This window comes from Populus euphratica, unplaced genomic scaffold, assembly GCF_000495115.2.
Source record: "Populus euphratica unplaced genomic scaffold, PopEup_1.0 scaffold20.1, whole genome shotgun sequence".
In the NCBI taxonomy this organism is placed as follows: domain Eukaryota; kingdom Viridiplantae; phylum Streptophyta; class Magnoliopsida; order Malpighiales; family Salicaceae; genus Populus; species Populus euphratica.
The window spans coordinates 1,144,673-1,167,610 of NW_011499854.1; the positions used below are offsets into that span (position 1 = coordinate 1,144,673).

Genomic DNA, 22,938 nt, shown 5'->3' on the forward strand with positions numbered 1-22,938 from the left:
GCCCACCATTTTCTCCACCCGGTTCAGCAACATTCTCATTCTCAGCTGCCTGGTTACCATCCTCTGTAGGCCTATTCTCATTCTCGACCCCAGCTTGTCCCTCTGCAACAAGTTGTCACATGATTGCCAGAAGTTACAAGGAAAAACCAGAAATATATTTTCCTCTCAAGTCTCGACTTCAATTATAAAAAAGAAACTAATCCCACAAAAGGATCCTTCCATTAGAAACAAATAAAAAAGCAACATTTTCTCGGGCTCACAAGCATACTACTTTACTGTAGTGCAAGAGCACTTTACTGTAGAGCAAGAGCACTGAATGAACTCTGCTTACTGATGGATACGCAAGGATCTTCATCACCAGGTCAAGAAAAAGTAAATATAACTTGAAAGATTAATTAATCAACCTCATAATTGTTGTTGATACTGAGCAAAATAAACTTCAGTTAGTCTGGTTTAGCTGATTGGGTTTAAGCTTCATCTATCGGTTATTCGTGCAAAAGTGCAGAAATACCCTTGCATACCATACAATTGGATATCAAATATCACCATGAATCCCCCTCCCTCATAAATAAATAAATTAAAATCCAAAAAACATCCAACATCCCTAGTATGCATTCAGAAAATGAAAGGTACCTGCCAAAGCGATATATTCATTCTGCCTTGCAGCACCAGCATTTTCCACCCTGGCAGCAGGCCTAGGTGGACGGGGAGGCACAGCTGCCCTTTGCATGCTTTGTGAGAGCCAACGTACTAATGGTGTCAGAGCTCCAGTTTGGTACCTGCAATACACATTAAGAATGTTGAGCTTCCACTTGCACAAATAACCGAAAGTAGCTTCATATGAACAATAAAAGGGATACAGCTTGGAGAGCTACAATGAATTATTTCATGTGTTGTGATTGGAAATAGAAGAACTTTTGAAAGCAAGGAATATGACATCTATGAGCTTGGTTGGTTAACTTGAGAGCTTCCTTCTCCTGAACTTAAAGAGTATCCAATGATAAATAAATAAAAAGCCATGTGAAGAATGTATCTCAAATAACAGATTATTCCAAAGTTTATTACTTACAAGTAGACAAGTGAAGCAAAAAACACAAGGACAAGCAGCCTTTGTCTTGACCCATCTTGGTTGAACAAAAAGATTACAGCTACCAGCTTAAGTATGAGAAACAAATCCAACTGAAATGCAACTTGAAATCTCCTAACAACAATTTGTCTTGGGTGAGCAGGATGTTGTTGCTGCTGTTGCTGTGGTTGTTGTTGTTGTCCACCTTGTGCTTGATCACCAGTTGCCCCAGCCTCATGACTTGGCCTACTGTTGAACAGAAAATAAGAAAAAAACAGCAATCATTATTTAGCAGTTCATGCGATTGTTTTAACAACACAGATATATCACCATTATTAACCATCATCAAGCATCATTACTCAGAAGCAGGTAAATGAAAACTAGGAATGACTGTGATAAATAGCATTGATTACAGCATCTAAGAATACATGCATGTATCCTATTGTGAACAACATTATAAACCTTAACTCTCAACAGTTAACACATCAGAGGTATACTTACGTAGGTATATTGAGCGTGAGAGGAATTAGTGTTTTTGAAGGAAGTCCAGCAATTGGTCCCATAAATTGTGGAACAGCTACAGCATAAATTCCCGGCCCATGATTCGTTTGTTCTTGGTTTTGCATAGGATTTAACCCTAGAACTGATGCAGGATACATAATAGGATACATCTGAAAACCACCATCCGCATAAGCTGGAAAACCAGAGAATGCCGGTGGCACCTAAGTTAACAAAACAATCAAGGATCAATCCCAACATCATCGGATTCAATTCATGCTGAATGCACAACTCAGAGCACAAGGAGAAAACCTATTGGAATGAAAAACAGCTAAAAATATATAAATAAACTTCACTTTATTAATTTATTTTTTTGGTCAGTTTCACAATATTTTCTTCAAGAAATATCATTATTTCTCTGTAAAGCTCCAGACTTTTCCACTACAAATCCATCAACATTCAACCTTTTCATCAAATTTCAATTATGTAAATAAATAAAACCCATTAAAATGACCGATTCCTAACAAACCCATTAAAATTCTAACAAAATAAAAGGCACCCTAACTTTTTAAACCACCAAAAATCTCAATAGAACCGACAACCCATTTATAAAAATTGAGAAAAAAAGGCCAAAAATATAAGAACAATGAATCCCATTTTGTTTTAAGGGCTAGCCATTATTGAAAAATTAAGGCTTGATAAAAAATGTTAAAGAAATTTAGAGATTGGAATCGGAAATTGAGAAATACCGATGGTTGCTTGAGCTTCTCTTCTGGAGAATTTTGTGGGTTAGAAGATTGATTCTCGCTTGACGACACCGTTTCTGCTTGTTCTGCCATTGCTCCTGTCTTTCGTGTGAGATCAGACTTTCTTTCTCCCTGTAAAGAACAGGAAAAAAAATAGAAGAATTATAGGGTTTTTTCATAGTTAGCCAATAAATATATGCCAAGTGGACAGGATGATGTGGAAATATAAACAATGGGGGATAAATTTTTTGTTGTTTTCAATTACCCGGTTAAACTTTTTTGGGCTGAGTGTATGTTTCTCGTTGAAGCCAAAATTCTATTTATTAAAATTCTATTTATTTATTTAAAATTATTTTTTAATAATTTTAAATCAGATAAAATATCAATCCAATTATAAAAAAAGGTCAATGTGAATTTTTTTTTATTGATATTAAAAATTACGGAGTGCGTGTTAAAAATTAAATTTAATAAACGTATTCAATGAGACTAATTCATCATTAAATAAGTTAATAAAAATAAAAATATAATAAATATACTAAAAATTAAAGATAGAGAATTTATCATAGCCTCTTTTATATTTTTCATTATATTATAGTGATTATTTTTTCCTTCACATGAAAAATTACTTTTTTTTAAGCTATGGATGTTTTTATTTTTTTATCCCACGCATTAAACATTATAAATTTATTTGAGGATATTTTTCTCAATTCAATATATTTATAAATAGTAAAATAATAGAAATACCTCAAAATGTAAAAAAAATAAAGGCTTTTGAGAACAAGTATTTTGATATTTGTTTTTTTTAACACACAGTGAAGTTATGTATATACTCTTAGATGAAAAAAAAAATAATTCATTGGGGTCAGGGATATTATCCTTTTATCTTGGTTTTTTTTTTATTAATTGTTAGTTTGATCAAGAATAATAACATAACTACTATTAAAATAATATTTTTAATTAGAGAAGTTACTAGCACATACAGTGCACACACCGATACAGTGGAGTTGCTGCGCCTTTTGGACAGCGCGTGCGGTAGCTCTGTTTGATAAAAAATAGATTTCTATTATGTCATGTTATTTCTCATTGTCTTCTTTTTCACTAGCCATGTCGTGTATAAGCTAAATGTGACCGGTTTACAATCGTTGACCATTTTTTTCTTTCTTTTCCCTTCATTTCTCTTCCTCATTGTTATTAATATTTTAGATTTGATCTTTTTAGTTTTGATTTTAGTATTTTTTTTCTTTTTCCTTTGTTAAGTTTTTTTCCCCCCAATTTAACCCTTGGTTTTTAATTTGTATATATAATATTTTTTAATCGGTCTTTCTACTTTTAATTTCTTATTTTTGTTCTTTGCTCTTTTGTTAAAGTTTTTAATTTTATCCTTCAAATCAAGCTTATGATTTTTGTGTTTTCAATGATAATGATGATTTCAATTTGGTCCATCTTTTTTTGATTTCTTATAATTTTTCTTAGTTATTTGTCAAAGTTTTATAATTTTCAATTCTATCAAGTTCATGGCTTTTGTTTTTTCAACAACAACAGCAAAAATGATGTTAATAATAATAACAATAATAATAATGTTAATTATGACAACAACAACAAAAACGATGATGATTATGTTAATAATAATAATAACAATAACAATAACAATAACAATAATGTTAATTATGACAACAACAACAACAATGATAATAATAACGACAACGATGATATATATAATAATAAAAATAACAACAATAATAATCAAATTAGTAATGATTATGACAATAGTATTATTAATAATAGTAGTGATGATGACAGTAATAATAATAACTAAATTAGTGATGATAATAAAAATAATAGTAGTGATAGTGATGGTGGTAGTAACAATAACACTACTAGTACTACTACAGGTAATAATGGAAATAATATTAGTGATGATATTGATAATAATGACAACAACGACAACACTAATAATAATACTACTAATAGTATTAGTAATAGGAATAGTAATAATAATAGTTTATTGCGATAATGATAATAATAATGATGATAATGGTAATTGTGATTGTGATTGTAATAACAACAACAATACTAACAATAATAATGATATTAACAATAATACCAACAATGATAATAATGGTGATAATGTTAGTAGTAAGAATAGTTTGTTATAATGGTAATGGTAGTAGTAATAATTATAATGATAATGATAATAATATTAAAAATTACAGTTATGACATTAGTAATCATAGGATTTAGTGGTAATAATAATGTTTGTAATGATAGCAACAATAACAATAATATGAGAGAGAATAATAATAATAATAATGATAATAAAAGTAATAATAATAGTAATAGTGATGATAACAATGATAATTATAATAGTAATAGCAGCAACAGCAGTAACAACAACGATGATGATGATAGTGATAAATATCATGAAGATACTAATAATACTAATAAAACTACTACTATTATTACTAATAATGATAATGCTAGCAATAAGTGTCGTGATGATAATAATAATAATAATAATAAATGATAGTAATATTAATAATAATAATTTTAATTTTAATAATAATATTACTAGTTATGATAATAGTAATGGTGACGACATTTATTAATAATAATTGTAATAATGACTTTGATTTTTATTTTTTGAATTGCTATTTTTTGAATTTTTTTTGTGATTGATTTTTTTTTTAATTTTATCCTTTAATATTTAATTTATTAGGAATTGAACTTCATGGTTTTTTATATTTGGTGTTTCAGGTTTAATAACTATGGTTACAGGTTTAAAAAGTTCAAATATTTTTTTTAAACAAGGCTTTATATTTCTCTTTATTTTTTTATCTGATTACTCCAATTATATAATTTGGACCACATGTTTGGTGGGATGTCTCGTCTTAGTGTAGACCTAATTAGCGTTGTTATATATTTATCGTGTCTTGTTTTTAATGACATTTTTTCTTAACCCTATTTCAATACTTGAACATTATTATATATATATATATATAGTTTGGTCCTATAATGAAGCGCAGGCATTGAGGTTTGTAAAGACTAAAATATGATTTCAAGCGATAGATGCAAAGAAAAAAATACATGATGTCGTGATGTGTCATGTTATTTAACATATTTATTTAATTATGTGTAAATATTTTTTTCTTTCAAAAATAATTTAGTCATTTAACTATGTTTTTAAAATGCTAAAAGACTTAGTTGTCTCTTATTAATTTGGTAATAATTAATGAAACTTGTGAAAAGATTTTGATTTTTTACGGGAAAGGCAAAACCATCATTAAATTGTTTTGCAAACTTGTTGGTATTATCATGTTATTTGTTATCTTGCTAAAACATATTATTTTGATATAATGCATGTTTAAATTGATATTTTTATAACTAAAATAAACAAAAAGTGTTTAATTCTTATATTATGTAGTTTAAATAATTTTTGTTTATTAAGTTGCTTTATTACAAGTTTTATTTTATAGTACCGGCAAATTGTGGAGTTAAAATATTTATTTATAAATATTATTGGACTTACACACACATTATATGATGTCTTCTACTCAAGATTTGGTTGTCCCCCAACCAATATTGTTTTGATAAGTAATATTTTTACAATAAGAATGCCACCATAATCTTCTATAATATATTTTGAAAAATCTGAAAAGTTTAATGAATTAAAATTTAAGAGGTGATAATAAAAGATGTTCTATCTGACCACCCAAGATCTATGTTCAAATGAAAAATTAAGTCATATAATATTTTCATTAATATATGAAAACTATTATTTCTTGCATGATCTTATGATGAAAGTAGTGCTAACTGCAGCATGATAAATATAATTTTTATATCTTGATAGGGTATAACATAATACTCAATAAAAAATCACATATTTGACTGAAAAATAAAATCGTCTATTTAAGAATTTTTTAAAAAGTTAAATTCTCTAAAACATGCATGAAACCAAAAGTTGTTTCCAACCAACATGAAAACAACTGTAAGAAATTAAGGAAACTTCAAGTGAAGAATTGTATGAATGCTATTGTTTTAGTTTATATATAAAAAAAAACTAAATAATCCAAGACATTACATTTATTATTTAGCAAGTAGATATGATATTTCACTAAGAAAGGTTAAAAACCAAAAGTTACCTCTTCTAAGGTAGTGATTTCTCAAATCAGAATTTCTTTATGAATTCTCTTAAGTCTTCATACATGTCTAACACTTTTTATTTATGTTGGGATTGTTAGAATTAATTTATAAAATATGTAATAGGCCTTTTTAAGGCATAATTACATACGAGGTCCACTCACATTTAGGGTTAAAACCATGTTAGATTTTCAATATATATACTTTAATATGAAATATTAACATATTTTAAGAAACCAATTAAAGGTTTACAAAAAATAATTCTCAAATACCTTCGGATAATAAAAGTTACAAATCCAAAAAATACTTTGTGAATTGAACATTGGGCTTATAGGTTCATGAGTTTAGACTTTGATTTTGTTAATGAAAAATACTTGTTATTAAATCTTTGTTTGATTGGTAATTTCTTCTAATCTCTAAATATATTAATATATAAACCAATATATAAATTATGTGATGAGAATAATATAATTATGAGTAATTCATGAATTATACTTAATGTTTTGGATTTCAAGTCTTATAAATAAGTGTCTTGTATAGGTCAAAAGGAATTCATAAATTTCATAAGTTCTATCCTCCTTTAAATGTTTTTAGATTTGTTCTTCTTATTATTCTCTCTACTTTAGAGTTTATGTTTAGTTTTTATAAAGAGATATTAAGTATATATTTTTTAAGTTTATTAAATCTTATTTAAAAGCATACCTAAACATGAAAGAGTTGTTGGAATTCTCGAAGGCTTATTGAAATAAAATTTTGAGAACAAATAATTTATCATTGACAATAATAAAAGCTTTATTATTTTAAACTATTTTTACAAGTAATTTTTTTTTTTGTTTTAATTTAAACATAAATATTTTATTTTATTAATGTGCATGTTAAGAATTTGATTTGAAGTCAATTATAAGTTTGAATATATGTTTGCTAAAGTTATATTATTATATTTATGATGGGAGCATATTTACAAGCTAATAATGTAAACTTGTATGTTCTCTAATTTTATCTTAAACATCTAATTTGATTGGAATGTTTTTTAGTTTTGTTAAACTAAATAATCCTTATTTACTATTTAATTAATCCTAATATCTTTAGTTTTTTTACGGGGCTAGCATTGAAGAAAGAGAAACACTAGTAGGAGGACAATAAAATCTAATATAATAAGAATATTCACATCTAGTATTGTTCTTTTCTACTAGTATCTATATATTTTTTTAAAAATGGATTTGAAAGACTAACTAATAGTATATATATTCTTCATTCTATATGAACACCATAAAATTTCTCGCCACACAACACCACACGTACCAGCAAAAGGTGTCCACAAAGGCTTATTCTCAAGGAAGTTCAATTCCTGTATCTGTGACCTTGTTCCAATGCAAACCAAATTCACCTCTTAAGTGGATCGGTTGGAGCTCTGCAGTCTTGTTAATGGTTTGATAGCTATAGCAGGAGAAAACCTGAACATGAATCGCCATGATGATAGTGAATAACGCCAGCTGCACTTGCGCTGCCCCAACATCCTAGAGCCTCCGCTAGGCACAAATCCTACACATGCAGGCATAGTCACCGAAACTTCTCACTTCCAAACACAGCATCAATGTCCTTGCGAAGCTCTATAGCCAACCACAATTGAGATTTCCAATAGCGAACCTGGTTCCGTAACACGCATGCCTAAACATGTCCAAATAATCCAAACAAAAAGGTTCCGTATATCTTTTAATTTTTCTTCGTTAGTTTCATGCAAACTCGTGTTTATAAATATAGAACAGCCAAAGAAACAAGGAACAATGCGCTCGCAAACATTCATTGCACAATCAGGACTGTATCTTTGGAGAATTTTTGCAGTTCTTCATAGACCTTTTGACGTCCACTTTCATTCCATGCCTGATCTTTCACCTTTTTAGTGATGACCAACCGCTTAAGACTAGTAGCGATATTCAGCAAATAAATAGCGAACTAAATCTGCATTGGGGTCTAGTTAAATCCACAAAATTCAACTTCTTCCGAAGATTTATGGAAATCATTACCGATGTTGAGGCTGCTTTGATTCAAGTCTGATGAACAAGATGTCTTCAATTACATCATATGATTTAAAATTGGGAGCTTAACATCAAATGTCTTTATTTGTTAAATGCAATTTCTACATATGCAATGATTCATGAACTGAGGATAGAATCTGAAATACACAAACCATTCAAACGATAATTGCATCACTTAACAGAAAATGAAGTTTTCGCAAAGAAGCAAAGGCTTTTGAGAATAGAAACAGTCTTCAAGATATCAAGTTTTGTATCTTTATAGAAAAACAACTTCAATCCTGCCACTTTGCAGAAGATGGTCAAGTTTTTCGGTATGTTCTTACGCTACAACAGAAACAACAAGCAAGAGTTTCACATTAGAATTACAAAAAAGGAAAATAAAATAAAAATACACATACAGGCATGCCCAAGCACTTCCAGAAGAAACAGAAAGAGTCTTCAGGTTAGGAAGATGTTGTGGATGGTAACTAAAGATAAAGTGCAATTGCTCTCCAGATGCACGTTGGTGACGAAGGTACTCCAATTTAGGAACTTCGTTCATGTCCAATTTGACGAAATAAGAAGAATCAGACTCAAGTCTGAGAAGATTCGCGTTCGACAGCTCAATGTTGTTTATACCAGAACAATTCCATGCAGGGAACTTTAGGAGATGCAATGAGCAGGGTATATTTTCTCAGGAAATTTCAAAAATCTGAGGTTGACCAAACAAGAAAATATGTTTTGAGCGTCTTGTTCAACTAAAGGGATGCAATCCAAGACGAGATGCTCTACACTGTTCAACTGGCTGGTGAAAAGATTTGGCCCCAAGATGCGTCTAATCAAGCACAATTTCTTTAAATTGATTTTGACTCCATCAAAGACATCCCTTCTTAATGCATTCTTTCCTGCCATTGGTGGCTGAGAGAATTTGCTACCCCACAAGTTAGGATAGAGTCCTTCAACGCCCATTTTGATGGCCAATTTGACCCACCGGTTGATATCATCATTGAAGTTAGACTGCAGACGGAAAAAAACTCCGAAAGAGATTACATGTGTGTGCTTGGTAAGAATTAATGAACTGATGAACACTTACAATTTTTTCAGCGTTTGCACTCCAGGTTTTGACATAGAGTTGGAACATGTTAACCATATGAAAATCTAATTTAGAAAAGATGGGAGGGATATGCTTCCATCTATGTGAATATTGGATAATACACTTAGCATCCCTCAGTGTCAGATTCTTGAGAATCAATTCAAGAATTCCATCTGGGAGTTGACTGATGCTATCCCTTATGTTGCGATACTGATTTCAAAAAAAAAAAAAAAAAAAAACAAATGTTAGCAAGAACAACTGATGGATGAATAGAGAAGATTAAACATTGACTATGATATCATCATTAATATTTATGTGCATTAGATTCTGTGTTATTTTACATTTTGACAAGTTCTGAGGAACCAATCTAGACCTCAGCTATTGGAGCAAACAAATAAAAGAAAGATAATCAGATAGAAGATGCCTTGTCAGGTGAAGTAGAAGAGCCACTCTTGAATTACTTACAGGGCCTCGACATCGTATATTATAACAAGTCTACAATATATTTCCAGACAAAGCAAACATGAAACCCTATCCTTTCTATAAATAAATAAATAAAAAACAATAAAAAGTGGTTATTTTTATATCATAAACAACATAGCAATATTTTAAATAAATATTTAATTTAAGATTTTTATAAATTTGTATTAATTACATGATCAACTTCGAGATTGAAAAGATTATAGACTACATGAAAATTTTTAATCAATATCTTTAAAGAATCATCATATGAATCTCATTGAAGTCAAGAAAGAAAGAGATCTTGTATAACTCAAAAATGGCAGAAAGTTGGATTCTTACCACAAGATTTTCAAGATTTAAGATTCTCATTCAAGAAGGAAAGAATTAAAAAGATCTTTCAATATTTTGTATTAATTGAGTAATTTTATTTTCTATTTTATAAGGATTCTCAGCATTATAAATTGAGGTCTAGAGTGGTTTTTAGTCCAATCCTTGTTTTGCGTCTTTCTTCTTGGCTATACACAGCACAAGCTGGTGGTGATTGATTCCAGTAAATCCTATTCTATGATAAAGCTTAACACGGCCAGGCTGAATAGTAAACTGGATATCTGACTCCAAACAGCCTAGATTTTTTGTATTTATATGTTGGTCATCGGAAATCTAAATCTACCTCTGTGCTGCACCTTTCCTGGCTACAAAATGTGCACAGGCATTGTCCTAGACAGAAGCATTCATGCATCCAGTAGCATCTTGAGAATCCTGTGAAATCATGTGAACTTTTAACACAACCAAGCTGGCCTGAAGAGCCAACTACATCCCCTGCCGAATAGCCTAGAACTCAGCGGTCTTGTTAGCTGCCATGATGATTAGACAATGCCAGCAGCACTTGCATTGAAAGGATTTCTGACACCAACAGCCTCCAGCCTCCGCTAGATACTAGTCCTTGGAAGGGACGGTCCCCGAAAGTACTCCTCGATTCCTAGTACTGTATTGATATCCTCGTTAAGCTTTCTACACAACCACAACCGTAATTCCCGATTGAGAACCTGGTTCGATAACAAAGTTCCTAGTTTGCTAGAACTCCAGAATCTCCAGAAAACTCAAATAAAATAAGTTCCCTCTTTAATTTCTCTTAAGAACGCTGAATAGCAAGGATGCTAAATAAAGTCTATTTAAGTGTCATCGAGATGCCATCCCTATATACTAATTTGATTTAGGAATCTCAGTTTTTCTTCATTAGTTTCAAACAAACTTAAGGTTAATCATAAAGGACAGCCATAGAAATCAAGAACAAAATGGGCAATCTTCATCTAAAATGTGCTCCAAAACATTCATTGGACAATCAGTATTGCATCTTTGGAAATTTTTTGCAGTTATTCATAGACCTTTCTACGTGCACCTCCATCCCATGCCTGCTATTTTGCTTCTTGCTTGATGACCAACTTCTTTAAGAGAAGTAGCATGATTCAGCATAAATACAATTTTTTCCATATCAGCTGATGCAGGGAAAAGTTTTTTTTTTTTTTTTTATGAAGGTTTTACTAGCGTTTGACATGAATGAATAAAATTAAATATTGGAGTTTTTTTCTATAATTATTATGCTCATGGTCTTTGAGGGTTTTTCACTTGTAACAAATGCATTATTATTCTCTTCTATCTCCATTATTATTCTCTTCTATCTCCAATCTTAGGCAATTGATATCAAAACCCAAATATTCTTGTTGGTATTGATTACAGGTTGTAGAAGATGAGTATCAAAACTCAATAATTATGTGCTGTTGGAAATTTGATGGATATTATCTGATAAACATCAAAAATAGTTTTAGTAGAACTATTCAAGTGACTCACTTGAAGTGCAATTATGTTGCTTTGTTGAGTCATTAAACATTGTTCGTAAAAGTTATAATGGAGCGTCAAGAAAGTATTGCTCGTCATCTCAAGGATACAATTGGGTGTGTCTCTTTTTACAAAAGTGATTTAAAAAAAATTAAAATTTTTTTTGTATTTATTTATTATTAGAAAAGTTGGTGAATAGAAAATATTTTTCAATTAGCAGAAAATATTTTTCAATTAAAGAAAATTTTAACTTGGCTTTTAAAAAACTATTTTCTTTTTATTTTAGATATAAAATACTTTCGGGAAGTTATGAAAAATTTAAAAATATCGTATTATTTACTGATTATATCAAATTGGATTCTCAAACTTTTGATTGCTATATATATATTATTTTAATTTTTTTTTTTAATTTTATCCTTTAGAATTTAATTTTTATATTAACTTTGGTTCTTATTTTTATAATTGTTATTTGATTTTTCCTTATCAATTTTTAATCAAAATTTTTTATCTATTAAATTTGGTTCTTATTTTTTTATTTTTACTTATTTTATTTGAAATAATTTATGAAATGTTAATTAATATTATTTTAATTTCTTTATTTTTAATTTTTTAATTTTTTAGATTTTATCTCCATTATTTTAATTATTGTTTATTTTATTTGAGATAATTTATGAAATTACATTTTTTTTTTCAATTTCATTCTCATTCAACTTTTTAATTTGTAAGATTTTTTCTTATTATTTTAATAAACTTGAAAAAAATAATATTAATAAGTTATTTTTTAGCTTATTTTTCATGATATAACTAAATACTGGAAAATATTTTCCAACTTATTTTCCATTACACTACCAAATATCAAAAAATAATTTATTTTTTAAAAAAAATTACTTTCCAATAAACAAACTAGGCTTTACTCACTTTGCCAACTTCTAGCAAGTTTGCATTATTTGCCAGACTTATTTGTAAGACTTCAAACTCTAAAAAGAAGAACAAAATAAAATTGTATGATATGAATTTAGTTTAGTAAGAAAGAAAATTTTTGCAGCTAATAGAAGATAGTTTTTTTTCCTTAAAAAAAATTATTTTGTGTGTATGTTAAAATATATCACAGGACTACATAATATATTAGTTTACATATAATATAACGTTTTAATTTATAACGCTAGAAAATAAATAATAACACAACATGTTATATTATATAATTATCATATTTATTAAATAGTATAGGTTTTATGATAAAAAATAAATACCAAATGAAAGAAATTTATTTTAAGGTGCACCTAGAAAAAAAAAGTTTCATATTACTATTTTGAAATAAATTATTAACTTAAAAATCATAAACAGATTTATTTCCCGGTTATTTTTTTTTATCATACAACAAAACATAATAAATTATCGGTATTATTAAATATGTTTGTAAATGAATAGGTTCTCCCAGTTTTAAAAAACCTTGAAAAATGGAGTATTTTCTTTCCTTCTTTAACACTTTACTATTGGTCCAAGATACTTTTTCACTACCTACATGACTCTTTCCTCCGACTCAGGGTCGGGTGAAATTATTATCTGTCCTCCAAACACATTGCACATGGATTGAAGAGAGTGTAAGTTCCTGCAAATCTTTCTTTTATGCTGAGCTTAACAGGACAAGACACGAGTCATACAGATATAGCAGGAGAGATCCTGAACCTGAATCACCATGATGATCACGAAAAACACCACCAGAACCCGCATTGCCAGGATTTCCAACTCTATCAGTGCTGCACCTCCACCATGCACCAGTCCTAGACAAGCATGGCCCCCAAAACACTGAATGGTGTACATTAGTTTCTAAACACTGTATTTAAGTGTCAGTATCCTTGTGAAGCTCTCGAGCCAACCACAATTGAGATTTCTGATTGTCAGAGCCTGGTTCTATAACATGTTCCTACTGCTAGCATGCCAAATAATCCACTTAAGAATTAGTATTGTTCTAGCTTTCAATAATTCACATATGCTGAAATTTTTTCAAGTAAAATAATCAGATGTACAACATTTCGATTCCCTCGTGAACATCTTACTTGTGTTGTAGTCAGTTTCTTATATGATTGGAAACAATGTCCAAAGATGTGTCAGAGAAATTACATCCAATGATCCAAAATGAAGGGTCTGTTGTTCCTCAATGCAAAAAATAAATGAAGTTATGACTTACTGGTTGAACAAGTTATGAGCTTTCATCGAAAAAGAAAAACAAAGAATAAACTAATCAGACTTCGTAGCAAACGAAAAGATTTCTCTGCTACTCCAAAGAATCAAAGAATAAACTCAAATTGGGCAAAAAGGACCTCTAAATTAGCATGTGGTTTCCTTGCTGTGGTTCAGAACTTTGTGGACTTGAAAATGGATCTGCAAATGGGTTGGCAGGACCCATCTGTCCCACCTGCAGCATTTGCTGTTGTGGATATTGTGGTTGGTATTGACAAGGAACTATCATCGACTGGTTTTGTTGTTGGTGCTGTTGCATCATCATTTGCTGCTGTTGGTACTGCTGCTGTTGTTGAGCCATCATCGTCATCTGCACATTTGTTGGGGGTGCTATGCTGTTGGATGTTGCAAATGGGTCCTGTTGTTCAAATGGATTGTGCACAGCTGTGGCACCATATCCGTACCCTGCATTTTGCATTTGTATTTGCTTTCTTGCAGTATCATCTTCATATAGGCTATCAAGCAATAGCCGGTCAAAACCACCACCCTAACCCAAAACCCAGAACATGATCATGAGTAAGCAAAAACATATCACATTTTCATGGAGTACACTGGCAAAATGATTCAGTTGAAAATAGGATTTATTGACCTTCAATGAGGCAATATGGGACTTTAAATCTACTAAGCTGGAGTCAGGGTATCCAACTTGATTCAGCTGCTAATAGGATTCAATAACCTTCAATTAGGCAATATGCGACACTAAAGCTGCTACACTGGAGCCAGTGAATCCTATTGGAGTCAACAGAAACTTGGATTGAGCTTGCTTCAGGATTGGGTGCATCAGCCAGGCTCAGTGTTTCAAGTCAATTCCATCAAATCAAAAGGCACCAATTCAACGCTATGCAATTAGATACCTAATCCTTGAGAAAGCTCTATCTAAGTTTCAATTAGCTCCATTATATTACAGAAAAGATTAAACTAAAGACATCAGGTTGGTGATTTTCAAAAAGACATCATTGCACACTCAAACAACCAACTTCATGATGACAAGCAAACCACTCTAACCTCTGAAAAAGAAAACAAAGTGAAGATCATTTACGCAATGCTTCACTTAAAACTCCAATGGAACCAGTATTCATGTGAATAACAAAATTTTTTGTTATATTTCTTTGAGAAAAGAGAAGGCATAGATTCAAAGTCTCAATACTTTTTTTTTTTAAGGATAAAATAAACTGACCATTTTGCTTTGCATTGGTTGGCTAGTTGGGTTGCTTGGAGTGGTAACAAGTGCTAGCTCCCAACCTGTTGCATTTGGCTTACCAAGTTCACTTAAAGCATTTGATGAAGACAGAGGATCAGCACCTGCATCAATGTAACATTAATTATTTTACAAAATACGAGACATGCGATGTATGATAAATTAGATGGTCAAGATTCCTTTTTTTTTTTTCTTTCAGAAAGAAGAAAACTCAAATTCACCCGTAGACCACAAAGAAGGTGTCACTAGATGAAAGAGAATAACTCCACAGGTTCTTGAGTGATGCTAATCATTGCACAAACTCATAAGACATTTTTGCTATGTCCCATCAGCACTTCAAAAGAAAAAGGGCAATATAAACCATTTAAACAAGGTGCACTGCATTTCTATATCACGAATTGGCGGGCCATTTAATCCATAAGACATGGAAAAACTACTCCAAAATGAACTTCTATACTCTACCACACACGTGCACTAAAAATTTCTTAATAAACATAAATCAATTGATATGTGCACTACCAGGTGGAACAATTGCAAGAGCCATGGCATTGCTTTCCTCAAGCTCTGCAGCTTTTGGGTTTATTTCATTCAGACCCTGCAACAAAAACATATGGAGACACTATGTGAAAGAGAACTCAAGAAATCAAATAAAAAGGACATGCAGAAAAATGTTGATCTTACCAGCAAATCCCCAATAGCATCGTTTGATACTAATGGAGGTTCTACCACCTCTTCCTCAGGTTTAGTTTCTTCCTCCACATCTATCAGTGTTTTTTCATCATCAACCTTTTCAACTTCTACAGGTTCTGAAGGTTCTGAAGGTTCCTTGGGCTCATTCTCCGTATACTCCTGTTGGTGAAACAGCATGCTTATCACAAACCCAAAACATAGAGAAGGTATTGCATTCCATTTTCTCATATTTCAATACATTTGAATACAGAGGAAAAACTTTTATTTAACCATCTCATTTAAAAGCAAGCTCCTGCATGGATAAAATTTCTCACCAGTCTCCTGGGGACAGAACCTGACTGAGGCGCTTCTTTAACGTACTCTTCCATTGTTGCAAGAAAAGTTGGAGGGGGCTGCACAATACAGAAAAGCTGTAAGAACCAGCTGTGAGCATTCATTAAATTTTTCAGTTTGGTGGAAAAGAGAACCTGTCTCAGTGTTGGAAACTGAAAGTTCCTTGCAAGCTCCAAGCCTTTGCAATGTTCATAAAATTCAGCAAGATTTTCAGCCTGAACAGCCCAAAATTGAATTAAAAACTAGACAACAAGTAATAAGGCACCCCCATTTGGCACTAAAAGCAGTCGTTTGTAAAACCTGTTGGCCAGCTCTTCTGTATATATTAAGAGCTTTGACAGCATCGTGTTTTGTCATTTCAAAAAACTGTAAAAATATTTTGAATTTACGTTAATCGAGGAAAAAATATAAGAGGAAAAGTACAAGTAACTAGTCCAAGAGGCAGTTACACGCTTGAGTGCAAGTTTTACCAGGTCAACAAGATTGATAATTCCATCATTGATTGCACAGTAGATTTTAAAGCTCTCCTTCAAGACCTGCATGAAAAACAACAATTTTAGGACTTAAAAAAACAAAGGAATACAACAAAAGATGTTGGTATTATGACCCATGATAGAAAATTAGATGTATTATGTAGTTATAAATAATAACTTGTAGAAACCATAAGCTTGAAGATCTTGGATACAATATGAAAATAACCCCAAGGAATAACAAATGCACCAATTATTTGTATCAACACTCCAAGAATCATGCACTGCAGGCAGGCTTCCAGTTCTGGTCCCAGATAACAAGAAAAAGGGAAAAAAACACTTAAAGCATCCTTTTACTCTATCCCTAGCAAGTCACAAGAATTAAAAAGACAACACCATAATGCTTAAAGAGAAATGATTTAGAAAACACAAGGGACTGCAGCTCACTGCACAATCTTACCCTGCCAATGCGGATAAGAAAGTGCATTGTCACTGGTCAGTACAGTAAAGAAAATTCATGGCTCATCTGGCAATTGAAATAATTTAAATTTCAGTTATATATGCACTGGTTTTTCACCAAAAATTCCCCCATCATTCAGAATTCCAACAAGTACTTGCGCAAAACATACTGCTGAAAACACTCTTGTAAGAGAAACATTTTTGTATCATGCATACCAGAGCCAAGGCATACTGTATTAGATAATTGTTATAAGCTCCACCTTCAGGCTGCAAAAATTAGAGGAAGTGGATAGGGAAGGATTATATAACGAATGATGATTCAGTGGTTAGGAGATAATAAAGCCACACAAAGAAATCTCATTGTTCCCTAACCAAAATTACGCAAATCTGTTACCAGTATCAACCCTTACCTGGCAACCAAGTAGACGATAAAGAAGCTGCTGCAATGCAGGTAGCTGCTCCAACAGATCCTCTCCATTCAAGAGCCGTGTTTTACTATGCACCTGTTATAATTAATAGATAGTTAATGCCGTTCCATGATAAAAACATAATCTGATGCCAGGTTAAAATATGATTCCAAATTAATGCACAGCACGGAAGAAACCTTGATTGCCACAGGTGATGCTTTATTCAAGCGCTCAGCTTCAATGTCATATTTCAAAACCTTAAAACACTCCAATCTTTCCTCTAGAAAAAGAGCATAAGTACGAACCCATGCAGAGCAATCCCAGGCTGCATGTCAGAAAATGCAATCTAAAAAGCTATTGATATTCAAAATTCAAAGCTTGTTCACATAAACTGACAAAAATAATGTTTAACATAGGCTCCATACCCAGCGAACTAGAGTCATCTTTGAAATTGGACATTTGGAGAATATTTCCTCTATGTGAGTAGTTCAAGAGCTCCTCTCGAAATGTAGGGTCTCCCTCTCTCAATGTCCTATGAATGACTATCAACGTCTTTATCGCAACCTGCATAAAGACACCCAAATTTCAGGACCCAAGTTCCATCTATTATCTGTGGGAAATTTTTACATTGATGAACACGACAATGCTTAGATCAAAACTCATTTATACAAGTTCAAATGAGAGAGAGAGCAAAATTAATCAAAGAAATTTAAAACAATAACTACATGGCCTAACAAAATAACAATAATTAATCAAAATTAAGAAATTTAGAAGAGAGAGAGAGAGCAACATTACAATCCAATCCTGCGTCTTGGCTAATCTCTTACAAAGTGCATGAATGCAGTACGCCACATCTACTCGAGGTCTTATTACTGACGTTGCGGAAAATATTTCTGTAAGTCACCAGAAAAAACAAAGAAAACAAAAAACTAACATCATCAAATCTACGTCCTAAAAAATTCGAAACCATGAATCACAAAATAAACCCATTTCCACGTTTCAATAACCCATTCAAAAGCACAATCACAGATCAAAATCTTAAACACCCCACATCAAAATATAAACTTACTTCTAACATGACGTTCCTTAGGAGGGCATTCAACATGATTGGTAGCCTTTACAATGGCAATATCCAATTCCTTCCATTCAAAATCCAAAAAGAAAAGGAAAAGAAAGAAACATTCCATCATTAAAAATCATCAAACGAAAAGAAACCGTTACGCAAAAATTGATGAAGAATAAAAAAATCTCACCTTGTATTCACTATTGACCTTTGCAAGGCCAACTTTTGTTGTATCCTTGAGAGCCCCATAAGCTTTTCTAAAACTTGTGAACGTTGCCATTTATCAAAACTTATATACTATAAATTCTTAATTTTTATTTTTATTTTTTTAAGATTACAAACAGACACGAAAAGGAGAGAAAGAGAACCAGAAAAAATCCCAAAAAAAAAAAAAAACAGAGAGACCTGTCTGTTGCTTTCTCTGTTAATCTCCAAAATGCAGGAAAACGGGCTTGTTTGGTGATTTGGACAAACTGTCCGATGATTAGATTTCTAATAATTAATAATAATTCAGGAATTTGATCATTTTATGGTGGGGTGATTCTTTTTTAGTTTTTTATTTTCCTTTTTGTGAGAATAGAAAAAGGCGGGTGATGTTTTCTTTTCTCGTGAAATTACATAAATGACCATTATTGTTTGAATTTTGGGGTTTTAAGGTATGGTCTGTTTGGTCATTAAGTTGGTCCAACGTGGGGAACTGTACTTGGATAAGCTGGCAATGCCCGCCTGGTGTTCCCAAGGTACTAACTACTAACTTCCAACCAACCAGAGGTTCCAATTTTGATAAATATATATATAAATTGAATTGAAATACCCAAATACCATGATGGGGTTTGACTTTTTGTCCATAATTGTTTACTCATTTTTATTTGTAAAGAGTTGAGTTCAAGGGGGGTATTCTGTTTGTTGCCTAAGAAAGTCTAAGAAATGGAATCATGAGAATGTATCTTTAATGTGGCGTTAGAAAAGACAGGTGGTGTTCTTTTCCTGTGCAATTTAATCATTTTGCGGCAATTTCAGGATTTCTAATCTTTTTGTTTGTTATTTTAACGATTTTTCATTGTAAATTCATCATTTTTTATTATTTTTTAACATGAAAAATATAAAAATTTCTAAAAAAATTATGTTATTTATGCTACTCCACCAATTCTTAATCCTTTCATAATTTTTAATCTTATAATTTATTATTTTAAAAAGTTTTTATTGTAATTTATTTTGATTTTTGTTTCGATCATTTATATGTAATTCGGTCATTTCATGATTTTTATTCATCATTTTCGTGTTAATAAGTTTGCAAAGCTTGTGATATAAAAAAGAAAAGGGATTTTGAAAAACATAACAAATGAGGCATTAGATGGAATAGGAACACAAAATTGCCTGATCGAGGGTTGATCTTGATTATACATTTATTTTACTAGCTTTGTAGGTTTTTTTATGTTTTCTCTGCTGATAAAGGGTGTTTTCATGTAAGAATTCGCTAATTCAAATTAGATTTTGAAGTAGATCCTTCACATCTAAATTCATTTATCTACAAGCATATATTTTATTGTGGTGTTCTCTGAAATTAAAATTTTAATATGAAATAGTACACACACACATGTGTGTGTGTGTGAAGTACCCAAATCCCATTTAGGGAATCGTGAATTTTGCCACATTTTCTAATCTTCTTTTACAATAAACAAAGTTTAGATATAGCTATTACTAAAAAAAAAAGTTAACAAAAATGTTTTAATTATAGGAAATTATTTGTTATTATTTGTTATTATCATTAAACTTAATTTAATTTAATGAATCAATTTTAAATTTTCATCTTTTGACTTATTATTTATTTTAAATTTAAAATAAAATTATATAAAAGTTGTTTTAATATAACTCAGTCAATTTGACGTGTCCAAAAATAACACGGATGTATAACTTGATTTTTAAAAAAATAATCAAAATATTTTTTTTTAATATTAAAAAGATGATATATTAAATCAACTTAGATTTCACGGCTTAGCTCATCGATCCGAGTAATGAACTTCGTTGGTTTCATTACTTTGTTTTTTTTTTTTAATATTTTTTATTTAATTATACAATACTAAAAATATATGTTTTTAAAATCAAGCATAAATTAATTGTTAGGATTTTTTTTTGAAATTAAATTTTTTTTATAGAAATTAAATTAAATTAATTTATAAATTTAAATTTATAATAAAATAAATATTGAAAGATTAAACTTAGAAAATAAAAACAAAAATGAAAGGAAAAAAAAGGGGGGGAAGTATAATAATTTTTTTTTTATTCAATGGTAGATGTAATCCTTAAATAAGTCTCCAATTATATAGTAATTCTTTATAGAATCCCAAAGAATATTTTTATACCAATCGGATGCCTCAAAGTTCAGAAAATTCTAAATTGAGTCCTCTGCCCACATTCCTCCATGAATGATGGCTATGCATGAAAATTAAAGCGGTTTTGTGCGGATCTTGGTGTTCTTTGTAAAAAATTACTGAAAACTTTTAGATACGAAACTCAAATTAAAATTCTAAGAAATCCAATTGAGACAAAATATTATGGTGGAACCAACCAATTTGAGAAATAACCGGTCATGAGTCAAACCTTTTTTTTTTCTATAAAAAAAATAGAAGTTGTTAAAAAATGAAAATAGTTTTTTTAAAAAAAAATTCAAAAGTCGAGTGATTAACTTAACTAAAGTTAATAAACTTGTTTAACTTAATAATATGATAAAAAATAAACAACAATAATAAAAAATTAAATAAAAAAATAATCTGAAATAATCTAAGTTAATCAAATAAATATCTTATCTATGACTTATGTGTGTTTCATAACCTTAATTATTACACAATATCAATTTATCTTTATTCAAATAGGTGACTTTAATTCATATCCATGATTTTAGTCTTTGTTTAAATGGCTGACTAAGTATTATATTTATATCCTTTACACTATTAATATAATTGAGTAAGTATCTTAACTACAGTCTTAGTCGTAGCAGCACGATTAGTCAAGTATCTTATCCATAATTATAATTATTAATAATATAGTTAACTAAGTATTTTATTTATAATGTTAATCTTATTAATATAATTAAATAAATAATTTATTCATAATTTTAGTTTTGTCAACTCAATCAATTAAATATCTTATTCATAATCATAGTCATCATTCAAATAGCTAACTAAGAAGGGATGGAAATCTTGTGGTGTTTTAGGTGTGTTTTGCTGTAGAAAAAGAAAAGGTGATTGCTTAAAGCGAGGGGAGAAGAGTTACAACTGATTATGAAAAGAGAAATGAGGAATATAAATAGAAAAATGAAAAGAAAGAAGCTTTGAAATTTAATTTTGTTTGGAATCACAAATGACATATAAATCACATATTATAAATGTAACATTTGTAATATGTAAATTATAGATATTATTTGTGACTCGCATGTTATATCTCTAAATATTTTTTTATATTATATTAATTTATTGTTTTTTACTTTGGTAAAAACCAAAAAAACTTTGATAAGCATTAGCAAATGATAAATTGTGATCGGAAAATTAAAATTTCTTCTTTTTTACTTGATTTAATGAAGTAATTTCTTGATATATATATAGTTAAAGCTTGTTTAAAAGTATGGTACAATTATTTTTTAAAATATTTTATTCTTGAAAATAAATTAAAATAATATTTTTTTATTTTTTAAAATTTATTTTCACAGTAACATAATAAAATGACCTAGAAAACTAAAACATAATTTAAAATTAATTTTTTTTTTCAAAAATATGGGTGGATTGCAGTGCTAAACTGAGCTTACAAAAAAAAACAGAGAAAGAATATGCTATTGTCTAACTCAAAATAATTAGAAAATTTTAAAAAATAAAGGGATAATTTTAGAATTAAGAATTTTTTTTAAATATCCTAAAAAAAAACATTATCTATAGAAACATATCTTTTATTATTATAAAAAAATAACTTTAAAATTGTCATCCTACTCCACTCATGCAATTAAACAATTAAACATTATACACACTCACACACTAATCATTTATGATTTATTTTTAAGTGTTAATAGAATGGAAAATATATATCTAATTAAATGTTGGGAATGGGAAATTATATAAGAAAACTCAAATAAATAATTTCCTGTTTGTCTTCTTTAATTTTGTGGACCCCACCAGTAGCAACGAACTAACCGTCCATCCTAACTGCCCCAAAATCTATCCTTCATTCCCCAGA

General features: G+C 30.1%; 2 protein-coding genes across 4 annotated transcripts in view; both read right to left on the reverse strand.

Annotated features, from left to right (window-relative positions):
* Window positions 1-2,465, reverse strand: part of LOC105122546 (uncharacterized) — a 2,980-nt gene extending 515 nt beyond the window's left edge. Inside the window, exons 1-5 of one of the 2 annotated variants that reach the window (XM_011021705.1) lie at window positions 2,314-2,465; window positions 1,568-1,788; window positions 1,070-1,315; window positions 634-779; window positions 23-102 (exon numbers count right to left, since the gene is read on the reverse strand). In XM_011021705.1, coding sequence (XP_011020007.1) covers window positions 23-102; window positions 634-779; window positions 1,070-1,315; window positions 1,568-1,788; window positions 2,314-2,403 — 783 coding nt within the window. In that variant the 5' untranslated portion in view covers window positions 2,404-2,465. Of the gene's footprint in view, window positions 1-6; window positions 103-633; window positions 780-1,069; window positions 1,316-1,567; window positions 1,789-2,313 lie in introns of both variants that reach the window. The other variant, XM_011021704.1, reaches the window with a different exon arrangement.
* Window positions 2,466-13,890: 11,425 nt separating this feature from the next.
* On the reverse strand, window positions 13,891-19,258 carry LOC105122547 (putative clathrin assembly protein At5g57200). Of its 2 annotated transcripts, none has more exons than XM_011021707.1 (15): window positions 18,905-19,258; window positions 18,721-18,790; window positions 18,447-18,544; window positions 18,077-18,215; window positions 17,849-17,976; window positions 17,655-17,747; window positions 17,461-17,511; window positions 16,786-16,851; window positions 16,616-16,681; window positions 16,450-16,530; window positions 16,297-16,374; window positions 15,974-16,141; window positions 15,812-15,887; window positions 15,272-15,396; window positions 13,891-14,581 (listed from the first exon to the last, which is right to left on the reverse strand). In XM_011021707.1, the coding sequence occupies exons 1-15, from the start codon at window positions 18,992-18,994 to the stop codon at window positions 14,177-14,179; spliced, it is 1,734 nt and encodes a 577-aa protein (XP_011020009.1). In that variant the 5' UTR covers window positions 18,995-19,258; the 3' UTR covers window positions 13,891-14,176. The 2 variants fall into 2 exon arrangements, with proteins under 2 accessions (XP_011020009.1, XP_011020010.1); XM_011021708.1 differs by lacking the exon at window positions 13,891-14,581 and adding an exon at window positions 14,593-14,857.
* Window positions 19,259-22,938: the final 3,680 nt, after the last annotated feature.

Excerpts from the sequence above, each read along its gene's own strand:
- LOC105122547 (XM_011021707.1), bottom strand. The coding sequence starts at position 18,994 with ATGGCAACGTTCACAAGTTTTAGAAAAGCTTATGGGGCTCTCAAGGAT. Across the intron at positions 17,748-17,848 it reads CATCACCTGTGGCAATCAAG|GTGCATAGTAAAACACGGCT; the intron begins GTTTCTTCCGTG and ends TAATTATAACAG. Across the intron at positions 15,397-15,811 it reads TCTTGCAATTGTTCCACCTG|GTGCTGATCCTCTGTCTTCA; the intron begins GTAGTGCACATA and ends ACATTGATGCAG.